The following is a 25,102-nucleotide window of genomic DNA, read 5'->3' as shown; positions in this document are numbered from 1 at the left end:
TCTTCATTATCTTTGTCTTCGTTGCTAACAAGGTTTTCTAAATCTTCCACTGAAAAACCATCATCTTCTGCATTCAATAAATTTCTAACATCCTCTTCATCGACATTTTCGAAACCTATTGATTGAACCATCTGGATAACTTCATTTCTAATTTCTTGGATGTTATTTTCTTCTTCTAGTACAACTTCTGGCCATATTTTGCGCCAAACTCCATTTAAGCATTTCTTAGTGACTTCTTTCCAAGAACTATCAGTGTTTTCAATTGCGTTTTTAATGGTGTAGTTTATCCAAAAAGTTTTAACTGTCATTTCCTCTTTATCCTCTAGTTCAGTTAAATTGCTTAATGTTCGACGCAGATAATAAGCTTTAAATGATGCTATTATTCCCTGATCCAATGGTTGAATCAGGGAAGTTGTGTTTGCTGGAAGAAACACAACTTTGACAGGAATGCATGTGTCCAACGTGTTAAGATCAGTAGGATGTCCCAGAGCATTGTCTAACAACAAAAGAGCTTTTTCTTCAAAGTTGTTTTTTTGACAATACTGTTTTACTTTAGGACAAAAGTGGTTAACAAACCAATCAGTAAATAACTCCTTGGTAACCCACGCTTTTCTATTTGCTTTCCATATTCCAGGTAAATTCATTTTTATATTACCTTTTAACGCCCTCGGATTTTCTGAATGGTAAACTAATAACAATTTTAATTTATAATCGCCAGAGACATTTGATCCAAAGAGTAACTATAAACGGTCTTTGGCTGCTTTGAACCCAGCAGCTGATTTTTCTTCAATAGAAATGAAGCTTTTTGTTGGTAGCCGTTTCCAGAACAAGCCGCTTTCGTCAACACTGAACACCAAATTTGGTGGAAATTTTTCACGTTCAGTTATTTCCTTTAGTTTTTCTGGAAACTTATTTGCAGCTTCTGTTAATTTTACACTATGAATCCTGGCCCGTTTTTTAAATTTCTCGAACCAACCACGAGAAGCCCCAAAGGTTTCCGTAATTTCTTCAGTTTCTTTAGATTTCAGGTGATTAAACTGGAATATTTTTTTTATGTTAAAAGGGGCTTGAAATTGCGGACTTCGTTATATCGAAGCTTCGTTATCAGAGGTAATGTTAACCGAGGTATGCCTGTATATATATTGAAAATTTTGAATATAAATTTGGCATCAAAATTTCTACAAAGAAAGGATTTAGATATTGCTCAGGCAGTAAAACAACTACGAGAATTCAAAATTATTTCGAAGGAAGCAACTATTGTTGCAAAAAAAAGTGGGGCATTCAACCTGATTTTGAAAATGAAAGAAAACGAATAATAAAAAAAATTTACAACAAACATGTAGAAGATTACCAGTTTGAAAGTCTACAGGATTGTTTCTGAGTTATTGTCTTTTGTACAATAATTGACATTGTAACCAGTTAATTAAAACACAAATTCAAGGGTTTGAAAACTATTGCTGATTTATTTTCATTTTTAACACTAAAAATATTAGTGAACATGACAGGTGAAGAAATCGTGCAAAACACATCTTGCATACAGAATCAATATTCAAATGATTTATCCAAATCTTTATCTCCTCAGTTATCACTTTTCGTCAAAATGCTCCAAAGGGAAACAGAGAAAATTAACACAATAAGAGAATTGGTTGAACTAGTGTTAGTGCAGTATTATGATATGAGCACAAGTTACACCAAAGTGTGTTCATTACTAATTATTTTTTTGAAAATTCCGGTAACTGTGGAAACAACAGAACAATCAGTTTTCAGAACTGAAATTAATAAAAAATTATTTAAGAAATACCCTGAGTCAAGAACAACTGTCTGGCTTAGTTATTTTAAACATAGAAGCAGAAAATATGGATGTGTCTCAGCTAATTGATGATTTCACTAACACGAAAGCTCACGGTAAGTTGTTTTGTGTTATGTAATGTGTTAATAAAATTTATTAAATTTGCATACTTCCTATTTAAATCTGCTTTTTTGTGTTTAAATGCATATCCTTACATTTAGAAGCATTTAGTGCTTTGTATTAATGTTGTGATTGTTATTAAATATATTATTATTATCAATATATCAATTTCAATATTTTATTCTCGCTTCGTTAATACCCATTCATTAATACCAAAATAATAATAAGTAAAAAGTAAGTAGACATTTCCTTCCATCCTTCCAGTATTTTCTTTCTTTGTTCAGAAAAAGTAAAAACAAAAATATATGTACGGTATTTTTCAGAAATAACAGGTAATATGTTGAGCTTCCCCCCCCCCCTCTTCAATTTTTGGGATTGGGTTAACAGGGAAGGGCAGGGCACATGACTTGTGTTTGCATTAGAGCAAATTTAATCTAGTTATTCCACTGGTGTCAGTGAAATTATTCTTGTAGGGATGGAATCCTTTATTCCACACTCCACCTTAAAATCTTGTCCTTTATCTAAACTTGATTTTCCAATAAATGTGCTAATTCTGTTCAAGAGAAGAATGTCGCATATCATAAGTTCCAAATCTTCAGTTCATTTTCTGCCTACTCAATCAGTCAAACTAGATTTCAAATATGCCAAGAGTAGAAAACTTTCTTCTTGTCCAAATGGTAGCTGAGCATTCTGGTCTCTTTGCCAAAACTATTGGCTGCAACGTTTGCCCATCTCTGTTCCCGCCTCTATCAAAACCAGATGGTTTAGCAAAGAATAGAGCCGACCTGCTAGCATCCTATTTTGCTTCCAACTCGTGTATTAATGATCGTGGTACACAAACTACCTCCCACCATTCCCAGTATACTCCATTCATTGCCTCCTGTGATCTCCCGTCAAAAGGATGTCAGAAGGATTTTGACGAATCTCGATGCTAAGAAAGCTCCAGGTCCTAGTGATATTTCTCCATCAAGACCTGGAGCTTGTTCTCAAAATCTGTGCTCCTGAACTTCCTCCTATTCTGTGTTGCCTTTTGCCAGTTCCTAAACCCTTTTTAGGGTTTAGGAACTGGCAAATCCCTCCCTTCCAGTTATCATCCCATTGCGATTACTTCTACTCTATCAAAATTGCAATTATCCCATTGCAATTACTTCTACTCTCTCTTGGCATAAGCATATTATAAATATTATTTCCTCTGCATCTAAAAAACTGGGTTTTCTTTTTTACTCTCGGCATTACTTTCCTTCCAAATAGCTGTTCACTCTGTACAAATCACAAATCCACCCTACCATGGAATATTGTTCCCACATCTGAGGCAGTGCCCCAAAACCTCTCTCAGGCTTCTAGTTTCCATTCAAAAGATGCAGTTAGATTAATTAATGACTCATCTCTAACAGAATCTCTACACCCTCTCTCTCATAGACATTCTGTTGCATGCCTTTTCTATACATACTTCCACTGGCACAATTCTTCTGAATTGGCTTCTGTAATTCCCACTTTCTCTTTCAAAACAGTCCAGACACGTGCCGCAACCAGTCAACATCCTTTTCCTGTTCAGCTTCAAACTCCCAGAACCAACTTTCCTTCTTCCTAATTTATTTATTCGACTTCTGTTTTCTGGTACAGTCTTCCTTCATAAGTATTTTCTGAAAATTACAGTCTACAGAAGTTCATCTAATGTCAACAAATATCTTCTTCTCAACTTTCAACTCATGCACAGTACTAAATTCTATAGGTTCTAATACCTCTCATGTTTGAGTTTGTTTTTTTTAATGAAAAGTTAGTGTTGTACATTGTTAAAAACAATTCAAGTATGGAAAGATAAACAATTCAAATGTGGAAGAACCTTTGTGCATGATGAAGAAATTCCAGGATGCCTGGCAACAGAAGAGAATGCTGCAAAAATTGAGGCATTAATTCTTGGCATTAATCAAAGAACTAGCTGCAGAGTTCCAAATTGGTGTAGGGTCTGTGGAGAAAATCATCTATCAACAGCTGCATATGTCTGATAGATAGGTTCCCTGACTTCTTCAGACAGAAATTTTTGTCACATTTCACATTTGTTGCTTTTCCTGACACATTTCACAATGTGCATGTGAAATGTTCCAGGAAAAGCAAGAGGAATTTTTTTTTTTCATGGCTAGTCACCATGGATGAAACTTGGATCCATCACTATGATCCTAAAACTAAACAAATATCAAAACAATGAAAGCATGCAGAATCATCACCCTTACAAAAAGGCAGAGGTGCATCTAATTGCTGGCAAGTTGATGCTGTCAGATTTTTGGGAATCAGTATGGTGTTATACTGAGAAAAAAGTGCATACCAGATAACATCCATACTTCCCCAAAAAAGATAAACCAGTGCCTGAGAAAACAAGGCCCTTACGCAGAGCCCATTATGAGATGATTAAAGCTTTTATCAGAATTAGTGGAGCTCTGCCTCTGTAACAGAATCTATCTCAAAGAGGAGTTTATGAACTTCTGGCATAAGACAATTGTCCTTGTCTTCCCAAAACCAGAAAGGATCCAAAAATACCAAACAGTTATCATCCTATCACTCTGACAAGCTGCTTGTGCAAGATCCTGGAAAGAATGGTTAACATTTGCTTTATGTCATATTTACAAGCTAACAACCTGCTTTCCAGAAACAGTGTGGCTTCCGAAAAAACAGCGTGAGTACCAGGTGTTTCTTGGATACGGAAAAGGCTTATGATTCAGCTTGGAGATAGCAGTAGTAGTAGTAGTGACAAATGATGCAAGAAAGCAAGCTTATATAGCATTAGAAAATAAATAAATAAAAACAACTCACTTTTCAACTATGTACACCCTTCAAGAATTTGTCTAGTTTTTCCTTGAATTTATTCAAACCATCTTTCCCCATCTGATAAAATTCCCAATGATTCTACAAATACCAAAGATGTATACAGACTCTTTAAGTATACTACAGGCTTTATTGGGATGAGATATAACTTTTATCCATGATCTGGTTCCATCAGATTACATTCCCTTTCTGAGTGTTCATTCTTGGGATCCAGCAAAAATATCTGTTTCTGCTGAATCTAAAACTAGATTGGAATCAGGAGTAAGGAACTGGTGAACAATGTGACCAGATCACCGTAATCCCAGGACAAATGTAGCCTGTTAGTCCTGTATACAGACACAGGTAATATGGTATAAATTACTCTCCCAGTGGCAAAAAACATAAGGAGGTCACAAACAAGCTGTATGACTGCATGCTTTATATTATAAAGTGTGCAGTCTAGTCTGTGTAGGAACCATAGAGGGAAAGTTGTTCTTTGCTTGCCTCTGCATAGTAAATAGTCATCATGCATTCATTCATTCATTCATTCCTGCTGAGAGCAAATGTCCCAAAAGAATTGCAAATAAATTCTCACTCATAGGGGGGGGACACCTTATTAGCTATTTAACATGTTTTATCCAATTGACTGAGTTAATGACATGAATGTGTTTTATATTTTACCACTTTTAGTTATCTGCCTGAGCCTTATACATTCAGTCAGATTTTATCTAACAATTACTAATTCAGCAGTTATTAATTACTTTAAAAACTTAAAATCTTTTACTCTTATTTAGAATATACCTCTTATATTCTTTTGCATATTTTTATCATTATACTTGTTCAATATACAAACCTAATTTTTAACTGTTATCTTTTACATGACCTTGGTTTGGTACATTATAGTCTTGGTTGCTAATTCACCAATAAAACCCAAACCAAACCATAATTATAAGAACATCCCTATGGAGTGGAGATGTGCAAATGCATTTCTAATTCACAACAGGGGATCAAAGGTTAACATAAGAGATTGCCAACCTGTTACCTTGATTGTTCCAGGAAAAATAATGGCGGCACTGGAGACAAGAATGCATTTATACTACAGTCACTGTATGCATTTGTTAAGGGGAAATCCTGTTTGATGAATCAAATTGGATACTATGACATGGTGACAAAGGAAGTGGATGTAAAAAATAATTGTCTCATCATATACTTAGATTTCAGAAAATATTTTGATAATGTACAAACAAATTGGAGCCGTCTATCATTAAGAGCAAATCATTGTAGTGCATCATGCTATGGATAGAGGGTGACAAAGGAAGGTTGTGTGTGAGAAAACAGGGTTATTATCAGTGAGCACTGCTCTTCTTGGGCAAATGTTATTAGTGGAGTACCCCAGGGATCAGTGCTGGGCCCATTGTTGTTTTGCAGATGATACGAAGGTTGATGGGATGTTTAATGACAGTAATCAGGGTATACTGCTGCAACAAGATTTAGCTAAATTAGGCAGATAGGCTGAGAAGTGGCAGTTGAAGTTTAACACTGACAAATGTAAGGTGCATATGGGTAGCAGTAATCTCAGATTAGTGTACCAACTGTGAGATATAATACTCATGGTAGTGGAGAATGAAAAGATCTGTGGGTAATTGTGCCGTCAGAGATGAAGTTGTTCTCTGTGCAATGCAGACAGGCAGCCAAGACAGACCATGGATGTCAATGACATACAGAAATTTTGTCAGTAGGGATAAGGAGGTGATTATTTCATTGTATAAGGCAATGGTTAGGCCACATCTTGAATGCTACACACTGGTCTTGAATCCTCATTTGTGGAAGGATGTGGATCTGTTTGAGCAGGTGCAGAGAAGAGCAACAAGGTTAGCAAAGGGAACAAAAGGATGCTCTTATCAGGAAGGGTTTCAATTCTGTAAATTGCAGTGTCTGGAGGCTAGACACCTGCAAGGAGATCTGATTGAGGTTTTTAAGGCTCGAATGGATTGAATAAGCTCTGTGGAATCTTTCCTGATCAGACTATGCAGGAGAGAACAAATTCAAATTGAGGAAGAATGGTTGCAAGGTAGATGTGGAAATTTGTGATCAGCCAGCAAGTAGTTGATTGTTAGAACAAGCTTCCATCTGGTGTTGTAGAAATGGATAAAGTTTGAATAAATTCAAGGATGTAGTAGACAGACTGTTAGAGGGGAGGCACAGGTGTTATGGAAAGCGTGGTTTTTTTTTTTTTTTTTTTTTTGACTGATGCCAAATTAACTTGCTTTCTTACATCGTATGCCACTAATACTAATTAAGCTTATTGGAAGAAATTACTTCTGTCTTAAGCTGTACATTTATGCAAAATAGATGGTTTTGCATAGGTATTATTTTGTATCAACTATGATAAATTAGTATACATTTGTTACAGCTGCAGTTTCACATGACAAATTACACAACATATATTTTCATATTTCATGTTTTTTGGGTAAAAAAATAAAATAGAGAAAGGGGAAATTCTATGGGTAATAAAAGTGCACTGTGCATGGATGTCACAATTTTTTTTGTATATTTCTGTATTACTGAAATTAATAAGAAGAAATAGACTACAGCTGTTTTTGTTATTATATTATTATTTTATTTATATATGTGATTGTTTGCTTCCCCTCTAAAATGAACTTACCTTAGAGAGAAGATTGTGATTCTGAAGATGAAAATGTTGACGTTGATGGAGAAGAATCATTTGAAGAATATGAATGGGCTGGACAAACTAGAATACGGGCAACCACTTTATTTGAAGGAGGACTTTCAAGTAAGGAATTCACATAATTTTACAAATGACAAATGCCTTATGTGCTTTTGTATAAAATTTGTTTTGTTTTTATTTTTTACTTTACTTCTTGTTTTAGCTACATACAATTTAGAGAAATATAACTAAACTGTAGTTAGTGTTTTAGCATCATATTGTAATTATAATGAGAGAGAATAAAGTTTGCATGAAAGGCATCATTATACTTCTCACATTGTGAATCCCTTCGCAATGAATTGCCTTACTCATTCACCTTAAATAAGTAGCACTTCCCCAGAACAGATGCACAAGTTTGTTTATTCACAGTTGATTTTTTTTTTTTTTTTTTAAGAGCATTAGCAACTAAGGCCATATTGCTCCGGGGATATGTGGTGTTCATTCCCTGACCTTTCTGCATCCTCCGTATTTGGTGGATCACGGGCTTGAACCCCGGTCTACTCAAGAAGCGTGTGCTACGCACTGCTGCTCCTGCCAACCTGGCTACGGAGGCGCCTATTCCCAGTTGAGTGCCACAACTCAGACAGCATGGGTAGGCAGTAAACAGGTACTACACTGATGATAGGCAGATAGGTACCTTAAGTGTAGGAGCCGACAACTCAGATCTGATATGAAATACCATCATGTAATATAATATATATATTATATTGCAATGATGTCTTTCATGTAATCTTTGTTTACTTTCATTTTAGTAGTAGTAGTAATGGCAAATGATGCAAGAAAGCAAGCTTATATAACATAAACAAAAAAACTACACAGTTCACCCATCCATACCCCTCACCAAGAATTTGCCTAGTTCTTCCTTGAAGTATTTATTCAACCCATCCACTTCCACAACAAACAGATGGAAGCCTGTTCCAGCAATCAACCATCCTTCCTCAACTTGAATTTATGCCCCCTTATGTGTGTAGTTTCAGAAAGTGAAAGAATGCCATTAACAGTCAGCTTACTCAATCCATCTCATTCACATCTCCCCACAGGTGCTTACTCTCAATATGAACTGAAGCAGAACTGAGACCTTTCTAGCTCAGAGGACCTTTTTGTTCCCATTCACAAGTCAGATTGCCCATCTCTGCACCCATTCCAGCAGATCTACATTCTTCCTAAAGTGAGGTCTCCAAAACTCTGTACAGTACTCAAGGTATGGCCTAATCGTGGCCTTATACAAAGGGATAATCACCTCCTTATCCCTACTAGCAAAGTAGTAGTAGTAGTAGTAGTGGCATGTGATGCAAGAAAGCAAACGTATGAGCTTATGCAGCATCAGCCAAAAAAAAAAAAAAAAATCACACCATTCCCTCCAAATGCCTGTCCAGTTCCTCCTTAAATTTATTCAAGCTATCAACTTCCACAACGACAGATGGAAGTTTGTTCCAGCAATTAACCACCCGCTGGCTAAAGGCAAATTTCCGCACATCTATTCTACATCTGTCTTTTCTTAATTTGAATTTATCCCCCCTTAGGTTCGTAATCTGAACAAGTGGAAGGATCCCATCAGAATTCAGCGAGCTCAATCCATTCAAGGCCTTATATACCTCAATCAGATCACCGCGCAGGTGCCTAGTCTCCAGCCACTGCAATTTGCAGAACTTAAGCCTCTCTTGGTAAGAGGATCCCTTCATTCCCCTCACCAATCTTCTTCCCCTTCTCTGTACCCGCTCAAGTAAATCTACATCCTTCCTAAAATGAGGTCTCCAGACCTGTACGCAGTACTCAAGGCGTGGCCTGACCATTGCCTTATACAGAGAGATAATCACCTCCTTTTCCCTGCTAGCAAAATTCCTATATATCATTGACAAAACCCCATGACCTGCCCTGGCAGCCTGTCTGCATTGCTCAGAGAACTTCATATCTGACTGCACAATTACTCCCAGGTCTTTTTCATTTTCTACCACCTTAAGTGTAGTACCACACAGTTGGTACGTTTCTCTGGGGTTATTTCTACCCATATGCAGTACTTTGCATTTGTCAAGGTTAAACTTCAGTTGCCACTTCTTAGCCCATCTGCCCAAATTATCTAGATCCTGTTGCAGTAGCAGACTGCCATTACTGTCATTAACAACCCTGCCAACCTTTGTATCATCTGCAAACTTCGACATTAAGCCTGATATACCTTCATCAATATCATTGATAAATATACAAAACAACAGTGGACCTAACACCGAACCCTGTGGGACTCCACGAAGAGCAGCACCCATTGATTACCACCCTCTGTCTTCTCCCACTTAACCATCCTTTTATCCATTGTAGCAACTTACCCTTAATACCATTCTGCTCCAATTTGTACAATAGTCTTCCATGCGCAACAGTGTCAAAAGCTTTCCTGAAATCCAAATATATGATATCAAAATTGTTTTTTGCATCCAGTTCCTTTGTAACCACATCATAATATCCTATCAAATTTGTCGGACAAGACTTTCCCTTAACAAACCCATGCTGTGTCTGAATTATTGCTGCAGTCTTGTCTAGATGATCCTGCAATGCATCTTTAACCAGCGACTCCATTATTTTACCCGGAACAGAAGTTAAACTAACTGGTCTGTAATTACTCGTGTCACCCCTTGACCCCCCCTTTGTGAATTGGGGATACATTTGCACATCTCCAGTCCGTGGGAACCTCCCCTGAGTCCAAGGATGCTCTCATAATTATGGCTAAGGGTTTGCTTAGTTGCCTTGCCGCCTCCTTTAATATAACTGGATAGATCCCATCCACCCCAGGTGCTTTTCTTACGTTTAACTTCAACAATTTCTCTTCCACTTTGCTCTCAGTTATTACAAGATCATTAAGCACCCTGCTACAATTTGATAACCTTCTGCCATTTTCAAACCTTAATAATTCCTCACGTGTGAATGTAGATGCAAAATACTCATTCAGTTTGTTTGCTATCTGAGCAGGATCATCAACAGTCGAACCATCGATGTCAAGTGGACCAATCAGATTCATCCCCTTCCTTTTAGAGTTTATATAAGTAAAGAAATCCTTGCTGTTTTTCTTAGCATCTTTTGCCAAGGATTTCTCATAATCTGCCTTCGCCTGCCTAACCTCCTTTGTGACCTGATTACAGACTAGCTTATATCTGCCATAGGCTTCTGAGTCGCTTGATAATTTATATGCATCCCATGCATTTTTCTTCTCTGTTACGAGTCTCATTAGTTCATTTGACAACCATTTAGGCCTAAACCTTGAACAATATTTCTTAATAGGTATGAAACTTTTAGTAGCTTCCACGATTAATTCCTTGAATGCTTCCCACTTAGAATTTACTGTTGGTAACATCGTCAGTTGATCCCACTGTACAGAATTTAAAAACTGTCGGAGACCACTGTACTCGCCTTTACGGAAGCAAAAACCCCTTCCTTTACCCCTGATGGTAATGAAATCTTTAATAAATCCCACGTCAGTACACTGTGATCACTGCCACCTAGTGGTTCTTTTATCTGCAAATTCCTAATACATGAATGATCACTGCTGATAACCAGATCAAGAGTATTACTCTCTCTGGTTGCCTCTCGAACATGCTGCTGCAGAAAACAATCATCCAATAAATCCACAAAAGTCTGACTAGTGTGTGAGTGCCCAACCCACAAGTTCCAGTCAATATCTGGGAAGTTAAAATCCCCCATTATAAGACATTCCGATTTACTAGCCCACTCTATTTCTCTGTACAATTGTTCATTGTACTCATTCGAGTCATTAGGCCTATAACACACTCCTACTCTAATTTTTGCTTTCGCAGTGCTTATGTCACACCAAACTGACTCAACAGTGCACTGTTCATCTATATCAACTGGATGCACTTCTTTTGATTTTATATTTTTCTTTATTAACAGTTTCTATATATCATTGACAAGACACCATGGTCTACTCTTGCAGACCATCTGCACTGCTCAGAGAATTTCATGTCTGACTGCATAATTACCTCCAGTTCCTTTTCATTCTCCACTAACCTGAGTGTAGTACCACCTAGTTCATAAGTTACTCTGCAGTTGCTGCTACCCATATGCTGTACCCTCATTTGCCAATGTTAAACTTCAATTGCCAGTTCTCTTCCAATGACCCAATTTTCCTAGATCTTGTTGCAGTAGCTCACCTTGATGACTGTCGTTAACCGCTCTGCCAACCTTTGCATCATCTGCAAACTTAGATATTAAAACTGATATACTTTCATCAGTATCATTGATAAATATTGAAAACAACCATGGACCCACAATAAACCCTGGGGAACTCCACTAATATCATTTTCCCACAAAAAGCAGTGCCCATTTATAACCACTCTGTCTTCTTCCACTTATAAACATCCCTTTATCCATAGCAGTAACTTGCCCGTAATACCACATTTTTTCAATTTATACAGAAGTCTTTTATGTGTCAAAAGTAGCAAAAGCCTTCCCGAAATCCAAGTATATGATGTTGAAATTATTTTTTGCATCCTGTTCCTTGGTCACTATATCATACTAACCTATCAGATTGGTTAGACAAGACCGCCAAGAATCTATGCTGTGATTGCAGTATAATTGCATGCTTGTCCAGATGGTCCTGTATTTCTTCTTTAAACAATGATTCCATTATTTTCCCAGAACAGACATTAAGCTAAAAAGTCTGTAATTACTGATGTCACCTTTTTATCCCCCCTTCATGAATTGGGGATACATTTGCACATCTCCAGCCCATAAGGACCTCAGGGTGCAGACAAACTGAATAGGTATTTTCCAACATACATCAAGTTGCTCAATGTGATTGAACCCTTTCCTTCTACTGTTAATACAAGTAGAAATCTTTGCTGGTTTTATTTTCATTCTTTGCCAGAGACTTCTTATAATCTGCCTTGGCTTGCCTAACCTCCTCTGTGACTTGATTAAAGACTAATTTGTATCTACCATAGGCTTCTGTGTCATCTGATAATTTATTTGCTTGCCATGCTTTTCTTCTCTGCCACATATCTCAGTTTATCTGACATCCATTTAGGTGTAAGCTTTGAACAGTATTTCTTCGTTGGCATGAAAAGCCTAGTAGTTTCTTTGGTTACTTCCCAGAATTAATTTAGAATTTGCTGTTTGTAACATCAACTGTCGATCCCACTGCACAGGATTTAAATAAAAACTGCCTGAGACCCCTGTAGTAACCCTTGCAAAAGCCTTTCCTTTACTGTAGACAGTAGTTATATCTTTAGTTAACTTCCACATTGGTACACTGTTATTATAGTTGCCACTTAGTGGGTCTTTTTCCTTTAATGAATGAAGAATTACTGCTGATAACCAGGTCCAGAGTATTGCTTCCTCTTATTGCCTCTCTAACATGCTGCTTTAGAAAACCATTTCTGAGTGACCAGCCCACAAATTCCAGTCAACAGCTAGAAAGTTAAAATCCCCCATTATGAGACATTCTGATTTTCTGGCCCCCTCTATTTCTCTGTATAGCTGTTTGATATACTCATCATGGTCATAAGGCCTATAACACACTCCTACTCTCAATTTTCTTTTCCCAGTGCTTGTATCACGCCAAATTGACTCAACATCATTGCACTCATCACCCATGTCAACTTGATGCACTGCCTTAGATTGAATATGCTTTTAACTAAGCTTTTTTTATGCTTCTTATGTCCTTCCTGTATATGTCGTACTCCGAATATTCAAATTCGGTATCACTTATGTATGATTGACACCATGTTTCTGCTTTTCCTACAGTATCTGCTTTTGATAACTTAATCAGTATTTCAAATTCATCAAATTGATTTACAGTGCTCCTAACATTAGTCTACATGTAGGTATACATGTGCATGTTTGTACCTTAGTTACCCTAACATGTTCCATGATGACACCTACAGCAGGGCCTGAACTCCCAGACACCTTGCTTTCCAGGCTGCTGCATGTACCATTAGTAGTAGTGCAAGAATCACTTTCACCTCTTCATATGGCTCTGTTTAATCTATTAGTCTGCATCTCTCCCACCCCAAACTAGCAATTTTTCTTACCCACCTATCACTGCCTCAATAGCATCAGCAAATATTCTTGCACCCCCTTTTATTCAAGCGTACCGCGTCCCTGTAAAAACAAGTCTCTTGTCAACCAGCACAAATCACGCTGAGAAATTTTAATTTCCTACAGTATTTAGTTATATACAGAAAAATTTAACTACATACAGTATGATGCTAAAACACTAGCCATACATTAATTAAATTTCTCTCCTTAGATCGAAACATTTGCTCTAAAATTGTACAGAATTTAAACCTCACTTTTTTCATCTTTCTTTGTTCAGTGAGGTTACACCTGGATTTTTAGCTCCTACCCGTAGGGTGCCCACCTACCAACTGATGAGGAGATAGTCTTTGAAACGCTGGTGGTGGCATTCAACTGAGAATAAATAGCAGTATGTTTCTCTTCTGGGAAGATGCTTTATTCAAAGTGCTTGAGTGTCTTCTTGCAAAGGAATTTGCAATATGAGATGTTGCATAATTGACACTAAAGCACTAACTGTACTTACTGCATGTTTATTTAAAGTAACATTTATGGAGCTTTCATGCTTTGTAACTAAATTTAATTAAAGTATGTTTATTCATTAAAATTTTTTTTTTGACTAGTGGTGGAACTTCTAATTTAATTTAATGTATCTGTATTTTGGTTAGGCTAATAAACTGAATTAATATAAAGTATCAGGTTTTAACTTGTAAACTTACATTGTCTAGCTAACACATAAGGAGTTTTATTGCATAAGCAAACTAGAAATTACCTAAAAAGATAGACTTTTGAATGAATGCATTTATTTTTGCCTTGTATTTTTCTAGCATCAGGGTTTCAAGTTGGAAGGCATGCTAATCAAGATGAGGATGATGATGATGACAATGATGATCAAGATCTTAATGTAGATGGTGATGACACTGCTACTTATGGGCAGCCCCAGTATCCTTCACTTTACTTATCTTGTAATTAAATTTATTTATCGCCTATGTTTGATATAAGGGTGCTATTAACAAACAGCTACCCCGATGGTATTCTCCACCTTGTCACGGTGGGGGGAGGGGGGCCTTGCATGTCCCGATGACCCAGAGAGCTAAGTTAGTGGTAGCTTAGCTACAGGTCAAAGGGTAGGGGCCAGACTAAGAGAGATACCTGGGTCCTCCAGGTTGGGGATTGCTGCAACGGGCTAGCTCCTCATTTCAGTGTTAAAAATACACAAATGCTAAACGACCTACAAGTGAAAATGAAAACTGACTGTACTTTCGGATATGACTTGGCAAACAGAAAAGGACAATAATTTTGGAATGCTGGAATATTCAAGGTCTTTCAACTAAAAGAAACTTTCTTCTGGATGAACTGCAAAAATTCAATTTAGAAATCGTTGTGTTATTGGAGACAAAGAAAAAGGGATGTGGAGAGGAATTAATGGGAGAATACTACCATTTTTGGAGTGGAGTCAATAAGAGTGAAAGAGCAAGAGCAGAAGTTTCTATTGCTGTTAAAAAGAAATTGAGACATAACATCAAAAACTGGCAATTTATTAATGAAAGAATGATCTCATTGGAATTGACAATGTATGGGAGAGAAATATGTATTTTGGGAATATATGCCCTGACTAATGACATAGCTGATACCTTGAAGGATGAATTTTGGGAGGATCTGAGAGAACCAATAAAAAAAATCCCTAAGAACTAAAAGATATTTTTAATGGGGAATTTCAATGCAAGAGTAGGAACTCAACAAAATAGCAAAGTTATTGGAAGATTTGGAGAGAAAGAGAGGAACAACAACAACAGAGATAGACTATTCAATCTCTGTGAACAGTTAGACTTGAGAATAAACAACACATTTTTCCAACACAAGGATATCCACAAATATACTTGGTCACAGGAGACAAGACAAATTAGATCAGTTATAGGTTACATTATTTCAAAACATTCAGGGACGTATGTATTGAAAGATGTCAGAGCTTATAGAGGAGCTGAATGTGGATCTGACCATTTTCTTGTTAAAACAACACTGAGGTGGAACTAGATTAAGAAAATAAGCATGGACAACCAACAATGCAGGGAAGGAGAAATGCTACAATTGGATCAGTTTAATGTTGAACTACTTCAGGACGACAGCATTAGAAACAACTTCACCCAGAGATTGGATGCTGCAATTAACATAGAGATAAAAGGTAATACTGAAGAAATCTACGAATATTTAAAAAATATTGTAAAAAAAATATAGCTCATAAAATCCTAGGCAAAAAGAAGAGCCAAGGACCAAAAAATACTGGATTACAGAGAAAGTAAGAGCTGCTGTAGAGGAAAAGAAACTTGCATATCAGAAATGGCTGGGCGATAGGAATGATGCATATAGGAACATTTATGTTGAAAAGAAGAAAAATAGCCAATCGGTTGGTAGTAGAAGCAAAAAATGAAGAATGGGAAAGGAAATGTGTGACTATTAATAACAAATTGGGCTTCAAGTGATCAGCGGAATCGTGGAAGGTCCTTAAAGACTTGAGAAAACAGAATAAACACAATGCTGGTTTGCAATTAATACCTTTAAAAGACTGGATGAAGTACTGTGAAGGACTTTTAAAAGAAGACCAGGAAGCATTCAAGATGGTGGAGGATTTCGGTGTAGCAGACTCAGGCTTAAAAGTTTCTGTTAGGGAAGTGGAACTCTTGCTAAAGGAAGGAAGGAAGGAATGGCAAATCACCTGGACCTGGAGGAGTTTATATGGAACTTCTGAAATATGGAGGAAGAGGAGTGGCTGTTCTGATACAAAAACTGTTGAATGGTATACTGAGAGGAGAAGAAATACTGAAATAAACGACAACAGGATATATCACATCAATTTATAAGAAGGGCGATCGGAAAGGCTGTTCAAATTACAGAGGAATATGTATCCTGAATCCACCGTTAAAGATTCTTGGAAAATGGATCAGGAGCCCGAATCGAGGTGTCAGAAGAACAAAGTGGTTTTTCAGCCGGGAGGTTATGTATAGACCATATCTCAACAGTACGACAGGTCCTTGAAAAATGCCAATTGAAAGGAAAAGAAATCTTTGATTTTCATTGACCTTGGAAAGGCATATGACTGTGTTCCAAGAAAACTTATGGGAAGCGCTGAAAGAGGCAAATATTGATGGACAACTGATTAACATTATTAAGATAATTTACAGGAATAAAAGATGCAGAATTAAAGTGAGATCAGCTTTGTCACCTGAATTCCACACTTCAAAAGGCTTATTACAAGGCTGTTGCATGTCACCAACACTTTTCAAAATTTATATTGACATCTGCCTAAGATCCTGATCAAAAAAATGCAATAAAATTGGATTGCCAGTTAATAAGAACACCTATATTCACAATTTACTTTTTGCAGACTATCAGAACAAGTGGTATCAGATCAAGTGGTGATAGTGCAAGACTTAGAAGTTGCAGACTATGCATGTCATCAATTGTTTGAGGAATATAAACAATGGGATCTAAAAATCAATTTTAGCAAGACTGAAATGTTGTCTTCAGGATCAGGACACAATTCTAAATATTGCAGGTTTTAAAATCAAGCAAGTTGATAAATTCAAATATTTGGGATCAATCTTACAAAGCGATGGATCATCCCAAGCAGAGATCAATAAGAGAATTGCAGGTGGCAAACAGGCTATCGGCTTGTTAAATTCTGTTCTATGGAGCAGACATTTTATTATTATTAGCCATATGGTGCAAGGAAGCCAGAAGCTTATGCTTCTGGCTTCCTTGCACCATATGGCAAGGTGCAAAATTATTGTCCTTTTCTGTTTGCCAAGTCATATCCGAAAAAAAAATTCCTGAGTTACCGAGAGAGAGAGAGAGAGAGAGAGAGAGAGTCAAAAGTAGAAAGGAATAATCAAGAAAGAGAAGAATGATGATATCCAGCTCAGGACCCTGGGTGTGCCAAGCCCATACTCACCAGATGTGAGCCCCCGGGGTTAAATAAAATAAAGAACTAAACTTATATTTCAAATGATTGTACAAAGTCTTCTATTGTATGGGGCTGAAACCTGGATGTTGAATAGGCGAGTGGAAAACAAATTGCTCTCCACAGAAATGGATTTTTGGAGATGCTCAGCAAGAACTTCTAGAAGAGACAGAAAATGGAATAAAGACTTAAGAGAGAAAATGGAAGTGAAAAAGAATATTATTGACACTATCAAAGGGCATGGACATGTAAAATGGATGCAGGAAACCAGATATCCAAAGGCTATCCTGGAAGAAGGAGAAGAGGAAGACCTAGGAGGACATGGATGGATGGAGTATGGGAATGCATGACAGGCCAAGGCTTAACTGACCAAGACACCTTGAACTGCACTTTATGGCGGGAAAAAATTTCTGCCAAAAAATAACTTGTAGGCTGAAGAAACCCATTGTAAATGGAAACACTCCTCTTGAAAAAAAAAATAAAATAAATAACAAATAGCTGTGAGTAGAGTGACATTGTCTTTTGAATATTTTAGTCTTAGAAAATTCTCTTTATGTGTAAATAGGTCATTGTTGAGGGAACTCATTTTTCGGTGGTAGAGAAAAATCACAAAGGCAATGATTTATATAGATAGATAGATTTATTATATAGATAGAAACGGTTTATCTGAAGAGAATTGGCATGGTTTTGTAAAGGGAAACTTATTTAGCTATTGTGGTAAAATACTATAACAGTGAAACTCATGCATTGGATGTAGGAAATAATTTTGACATTGTTTATTTGGACTTTTTCAAAGAATTGGCTCAGTCCTGCACAAAGAGATTGTAATGTAAGCTGAACATGTTGTGATTGCAATATGTTCAACTTATATTTAGATCAATTATGGAATAGCTACAAAAACAGTGGCAAAAGGATGTAATTGATTTTAATTTCTTCAGAATGAATTAGGTTAGAATTGGGATCCCTCAGATCAGAGCTGGTCCAAGTGTGGTATGTGGTGTGTGCTGCACGTGGGTGCCGAGCACGATAGGGGCACACTAGCTCTAGCATGCATGAAGTACTAGATGAAATTGATAATTATAAAACATAAAAGTATTAGACGAAATTGATGTAGATAAAATAATAAGAATGTTTTCAATTTTTGTAAAATTTTGCATTTTGTTAATTTTATTGTACTATGTTTTTCTTATCGTTTGTAATCCATATATTGTAATATTTATATGATGTTCATTTTCAAGTAATTTAATAAATAATTTGAGTATATGCAAATGAAAATTAAATTTTTACTACATTTGTAGTAAAAATTTAATTTTAATTTAATTGTAGTAAAAATTTAACTACATTTGTAGTAAAAATTTAATTCATGTTTTTCTTTACACAGAAATGTGAAGTAAGTATACAAAATTTTTGTTAGGAGATTGGGGCACCACTTTTTTTTTTTTTTTTTTTTTTGCACACCGGTACTAAATATTACAGATCGGTCCTGCTTCAAGTTTCCTTTGCTAATTTTCTAAAATGAATTAGTGAAGGGATACAAAATGTGATGTCAAAATTTGTAGATGTTAGTATAATGGTGAGTAACTAGAACTGGATAGGCATTGCAGATGGTCAGGTAAGTGGCAGCTATGATTTATATTCTGCAAAATGCAAAGTTCTACATGAATAAAAACCTCAGAATACACTTTGAAGAACTGAATTAAAAAACAGTAGAATGAAAGAAATTTATGATTCAAGCAAAGTTCTCTGTGCAGTGCAGATGGGTGGCAACAATGATCCTTGCCGTCCCTCCATGAATTTTAAAACAAATGTATGTAAAGATAGGGAGGACATAATTTTACTATATAAGACAATTGTGAAACCACACAGTGCTTATATATCTAGGTCTAGTGATGGACATTATACCTGGTAAGAGCTGGCAAAAGGGCAGCCATATGAGCTAGCACTTTGAATATGTTGGCTACAGAGCTTGATAATTAGGAACTTAAAAAAGATCTATTGAGATTTACAAAGCTCTGGGGATAATAAAATGCTAGAATGATGGGGTTAAATATAAGCTAAGGAGGAAGAATTGCAAACTCCATTGTTGGAATTTTTCCTTTCATTTCCTTTCCTTTGGCCATGAGTTGTTAGTCATTGGAATAAATGCCTGCGTGGGTAGTTGAAGTTGACCGTTTGGTTGAATTTAGAGGTTAGCTCAATCAGTACCCAGAAGAATGGAAGCATATTATAGAAAGTCTCTCTTGTATTGTGTAACTAATACTCTAAAAACTGAGAATCAGAAAATGTTTATCTTTGTCAGTAGAGAAAGGGAGAGTTGATGTCAATTGCAAGATATATCCAGAAATGCTGAGTTGCTAAACCCAGAGACGTCTGATAATAATTACTGTCAAAGAAGGTGTATTTAAATCTTAAATTTTTTTTTTAGCCTTCGAAGCAAAAAAAAAAAGGAAAAGAAAAGAAACATATAAAAGCAAAAATTTTGAATTTAAGCTGCATATGGGAAAAAATGTATAAAATGTAAAAGGTATAGGTCTATCTAAAATGATTAGATAGACCTATACCTTTTACAAATGATTCAAGAAATTTGTCATATCTTGGAATAGTTGGCAGTATATACATTTTTTTTTTCTAGGCAGTTCCAAAAAAATGTGTTAAAGCATAATCATATCAATAGCTAAATGAAGGTTTTTTTTTTTAACAGAAATTTTTCTGTTTTCCTTTTTATGAAACAATGACTGTGTCTGGATTGAATTGAGAACTTTTTTTTTTGTGTTTATTCTTCCTTGACTTCAATATTTTAGATACACAGAAGCTGATGTGATACCATGCAAAGCAGATGAACCAAATGAAGATAAAGAACGACAGCAGTTAAGAAGGGCATTACTAATGTAATTAGAGCCATTAATATAAATTTATTATAGCTAGTTTTTTTTTATTTATTTTATTTTTTATAATTTGCACTATTTGAAATGATTACAGTTATGTTTGGAGTTATTTTTTGAAAAAAATTCACATTTTCATCTGTACCTTATTTGAAGTATTGTACTACCTAGAGGATGAAAACAATATGCATTTATTAAGAAACTTACAGTAAACTCTGTGAAATATTTTAAGACCCAGAAATATTAAAAAAAAAAAAAAAACATTCCGCCACTCTTATCATCAATTTTATTTGTCCTTTCATGTTTTTCCAGCCAGAAAGATTTAAACATTGCTAGATAATGCAGTGATCTTAATTTTCAGAACAAATTTGCCTTTGTAAAGAGTTGGTCTGGTACACAAATTTGCCTTTGTAAAGAGTTCATCTGGTATTGCAGTGCTTACAAATAAATTACCTCTCTAAAAGCAGGCTGCAATGACAGCCTGTTTTAGGGCTAACTGGTCTCTTGTTAGCAGGTAGTGTCTAGTGACAACATGCAGATGAAATAGTTGTAAAGAAATTGTTCTATGTGAGCTGCTATGTGGGATATGAAATCCCACATAGCAGCTCTTAAAGTTGTTATATAGCTAAAACTATCTGCTGAAAGTAATGTAATACTAAAAAGAACAGGAAGTACATGAACCTAAGACAGGAGATCAAAGAGATATGGCATATGCAACAAGTAACAACTATCCTGATTATTGCTTCAACCATTGCCAAAGACCCTACATAACAGCCTATCAGCAACAGGTGTCCCAGAGAACATCTGCAAGGAACTCCAGAAATTCACAATCAATCCTGAACACCTGTAGGATAGTCAGAGTTCCTCAACCAACAGTAATGCCAGACGTAACAACCATCCTGTGTACTTGGTAGCAGTACCTATCAGGGGTGGAATTCCCCAATCAGGGAGAAATAATATAAGAGCAATAATAATAATAATAATAATGCCAGTTATTGTCTGAATACATCCATTAGCACTAATTCAGGGACCAACACCCATTGACGCACTAGTAAAAGTAATTAGCAATTGGCACTCTCCATTTATGTGATCCTATACTAATTGAACAATATATCAAAATACAATGGATATTATATAAAGCATAAGTTAATTATATTTATATATACAAATGTATAATATGTTATGTTAATTTAAATTTAACTAGAGGTGGGTATAAGTTTAGCTGTTGTTCACTGGTATAAAGGGACTGTTGGTCCGCAAATAGTGACACAGTTACAATACAGAATAATGAAGAAAAATTATTAGACAACATAAGTGACAAGCATCCTTATTGTGCAGCGTCAAGCACAGAATGGCCAGACTTAAGTTTCAAAATTGCCGCTAAGTGCCTGCTACTTGAAGTGAAAATGTGCACACACCATAGTTGCTAATATATTAATTAGCAGATGTTAAGAATGAGAGCCGAAATGAAAAGAAGAAACTGCATACATAGCATAGCAAAACATCAGTTATGGTCATAAGCTATGGAATGTAAAGGTTTTTTTAAAAAGGGGATATGCCATTAGCAATATGGGTACAGACTCTCATTAACTATAAGACATATGTAGAGACTAATGACAAAGCCAACCATACAAATATATATAGAACTATACATACACCTCCCCATAAGCAGACAGATACAAACTCTGAAAAAAGCCAATAGTTATGAGAAACTATATAATTATAGCTCTGTTGTCCATATGTCATCATCACAAACAATATAAGTTTTATTGCATGCACGTAACATACTTTTAAGATGAAATTTGATAAAATTAGATTATGTTTAAATTTAAATACTGAGCAGTTTTTGTATTAATGCCCTAATATTATTACAGATTTTAAATATTCTTAAGCATTGCTTTGTTATTATATTACTATGAATTTTTTTAGAAATATTCACTAACAATTAAGAAAACTGATAGTTTTAAAGTTGGAACAACTCTTTTGTCATATACATTGATAGCAACATGGTCAGGTTTAATCAGAAGCATATCCAAATAAGTAAGCTGTCGACATTCTCATTATGTTAGTACATTCAATAGTTAAATCCATTGGCTATATATTTGCTATACTTTCTTTACAATTAAGTTTATTTTAATGCAGCAAATAGGTCATCTATAAATCTGTACCTAATAATATTTTTTCAAAATAATGTAGGTAAAGATTGGCCACAGCATAAAAATAATTAGCTCTCATAGCAATACCTTTATTTTGTATAAATAAAGCTAATCCATTAAATACATAAAGTTTAAATAAGCATAAGTCTAATAGTCCAGACCAGTAGGATTTGGTACAATATAGAAAATTATTAGCATTAGTAGAGGCATTTGATGCAAGAAAGCAAGCTTATGCAGCATCAGCCAAAAAAAAAAAAAAAAAGCCACTTCCACTTCACCCCTCTGTTCGTTCAAAATACCTGTCCAGCTGAGCCTTAAACTTATTTAGGCTATCAACCTCCACCACAAGGGATGGGAGTCTGTTCCACCAATCAACCACCCGCTGGCTAAAGGCAAATTTCCGCACGTCTATCCTACATCTGTCTTTCCTCAATTTGAATTTATGCCCTCTCAGGTGATTATTCTGAGCTAGAGGAAGAATCCCATCAGCATTGAGCATGCTTAAACCATTCAAGGCTTTATACACCTCTATCAGGTCACCTCGCTGGTGCCTAGTCTCCAGACACTGTAATTTGCAAAACTTAAGCCTTTCTTCGTAAGAGCACCCCTTTGTTCCATTCACTAATCTTGTTGCCCTTCTCTGTCGTTCCAGCAGCTCTATATCCTTCTTGAAATGAGGCCTCCAGACCTGTATACAGTACTCTAGGTGTGGCCTGACCATTGCCTTATACAATGGAATAATCACCTCCTTATCCCTGCTGGAAAAATTCCTGTATATCATTGACAATACTCCATGAGCTACTCTTGCAGCCCGTCTGCACTGCTCAGAGAACTTCATATCTGCCTGCACAACCACCCCCAAGTCCCTTTCATTCTCTACCACTGTCAGTGTAGTACCACAGAGTTGATACGTTGCTCTGGGGTTGCTGTTTCCCATGTGTAGTACTTTACATTTGTCAATGTTAAACTTCATTTGCCACCTCTCAGTCTATCTGCTCAACCTTTCCAGATCCTGTTGCAGCAGCAGCATAGTGTCAGTAGTTTCCTTGACAACCCTGCCAACCTTTGTATCATCTGCAAACTTGGACATTAAGCTTGATATACCATCATCAATATCATTTATAAATACAGAAAACAATAATGGATCCAACACTGAGCCCTGAGGGACTCCACTAATAACATTAGTCCACGATGAGCAGTGTCCATTGATTACCACTCTCTGTCTTCTCCCCCTCAACCACCCCTTTATCCATAGCAGCAATTTGCCTCCAATGTCACACTGCTCCAATTTGTGTAGCAGTCTTCCATGTGCAACAGTATCAAAAGCCTTTCTAAGATCCAAGTATATAATATCAAAGTTATTCCCTGCATCCAGCTCTTTTGTGACTGCATCATAGTATCCAATCAAGTTGGTCAGGCAAGACTCCCCCTTAACAAAACCATGCTGTGTCTGAGCTATAACTGAAGTCTTGTCTAAATGATCCTGCAGTGCTTCTTTAACCAGTGCCTCCATTAATTTTCCTGGAACAGAAGTTAAGCTCACAGGTCTATAATTACTTGTTTCAGCCTTTGATCCTCCTTTGTGAATTGGGGTCACATTTGCACATTTCCAGTCCATGGGTACCTCCCCTGAGTCCAAGGAAGCTCTCATAACTATGGCCAAGGGTTTGCTTACTTCCTTTGCTGCCTCCTTTAATATAACTGGATAGATCCCATCCACCCTAGGTGCCTTTCTTGTGTTTATCTTCAACAATTTCTCCTCCACTTTACTCCCAGTTATTTCAAGATTCTGTAGCTTACTGCTAGAGTTGAATACACCTCTGGCATTCCCCTTGCTGAATAACTCCTCATGTGTGAATGTCGATGCAAAATATTCATTTAGTTTGTTAGCTACCTGAGCAGGATCATCAACAGTTGACCCATCAATATCAAGTGGACCAATCTGATTCATCCCCTTCCTTCTAGAGTTTACATAAGTAAAGAACTCTTTGCTGTTTTTCTTTGCATCCCTTGCCAAGGACTTCTCGTAATCTGCCTTCGCCTGCCTAACCTCCTTTGTAACTTGGTTGCATATCAACTTGTATCTATCATAGGCTTCTGTGTCATGTGTTAATTTGTAAGTATCCCATGCATTTTTCTTCTCTGCCATATGCCTCATTAGTTCATCTGACATCCATTTTGGCCTAAACCTTGAACAATATTTCTTAGTTGGTATGTAAAGCCTAGTAGCTTCCAAAATAAGTTCTTTGAATGCTTCCCATTTTGAATTTGCTGTTGGTAACATCATCAGTTGGTCCCACTGTATAGAATTTAAATACTGTCTCAGTCCATCGTAGTCGCCTTTACGGAAGCAATAACCCTTCCCTTTACCCCTAATAGTAGTTACCTCTTTGAGTAAATCCCACTTCAGCACACTGTGATCACTGCCACCTAGTGGTTCATTTATCTGCAGATTCTTAATGCATGAAGAATCACTGCTGATAATCAAATCAAGAGTATTACTCCCTCTAGTTGCCTCCCGAACATGCTGATGTAGAAAACAATCATCCAATAAATCCACAAAAGCCCTGCTAGTGTGTGAGTAACCAGCCCCCAAATTCCAGTCAATATCTGGGAAATTAAAATCTCCCATTATAAGACTCTCTGATTTACTGG

General features: G+C 36.4%; 1 protein-coding gene across 3 annotated transcripts in view; it reads left to right on the top strand.

Moving 5' to 3' along the window:
- LOC150075695 (E3 ubiquitin-protein ligase RNF220-like) overlaps positions 1–25,102 on the top strand; it is a 226,643-nt gene that overhangs the window by 169,765 nt on the left and 31,776 nt on the right. For all 3 annotated transcript variants that reach the window (XM_090388362.1, XM_090388364.1, XM_090388361.1), the window contains 3 exons: positions 7,379–7,502; positions 14,279–14,393; positions 20,211–20,297. In XM_090388362.1, the coding sequence (XP_090244488.1) occupies positions 7,379–7,502; positions 14,279–14,393; positions 20,211–20,297 (326 nt within the window). The remainder of the gene's footprint in view (positions 1–7,378; positions 7,503–14,278; positions 14,394–20,210; positions 20,298–25,102) is intronic.

Source organism: Mastigoproctus giganteus, chromosome 14 (genome assembly GCF_048544385.1).
Source record: "Mastigoproctus giganteus isolate SK-2022 chromosome 14, ASM4854438v1, whole genome shotgun sequence".
NCBI lineage: Eukaryota > Metazoa > Arthropoda > Arachnida > Uropygi > Thelyphonidae > Mastigoproctus > Mastigoproctus giganteus.
Note: the sequence above shows the minus strand (reverse complement) of the source record. Positions and strands in the feature narration are given on the sequence as shown.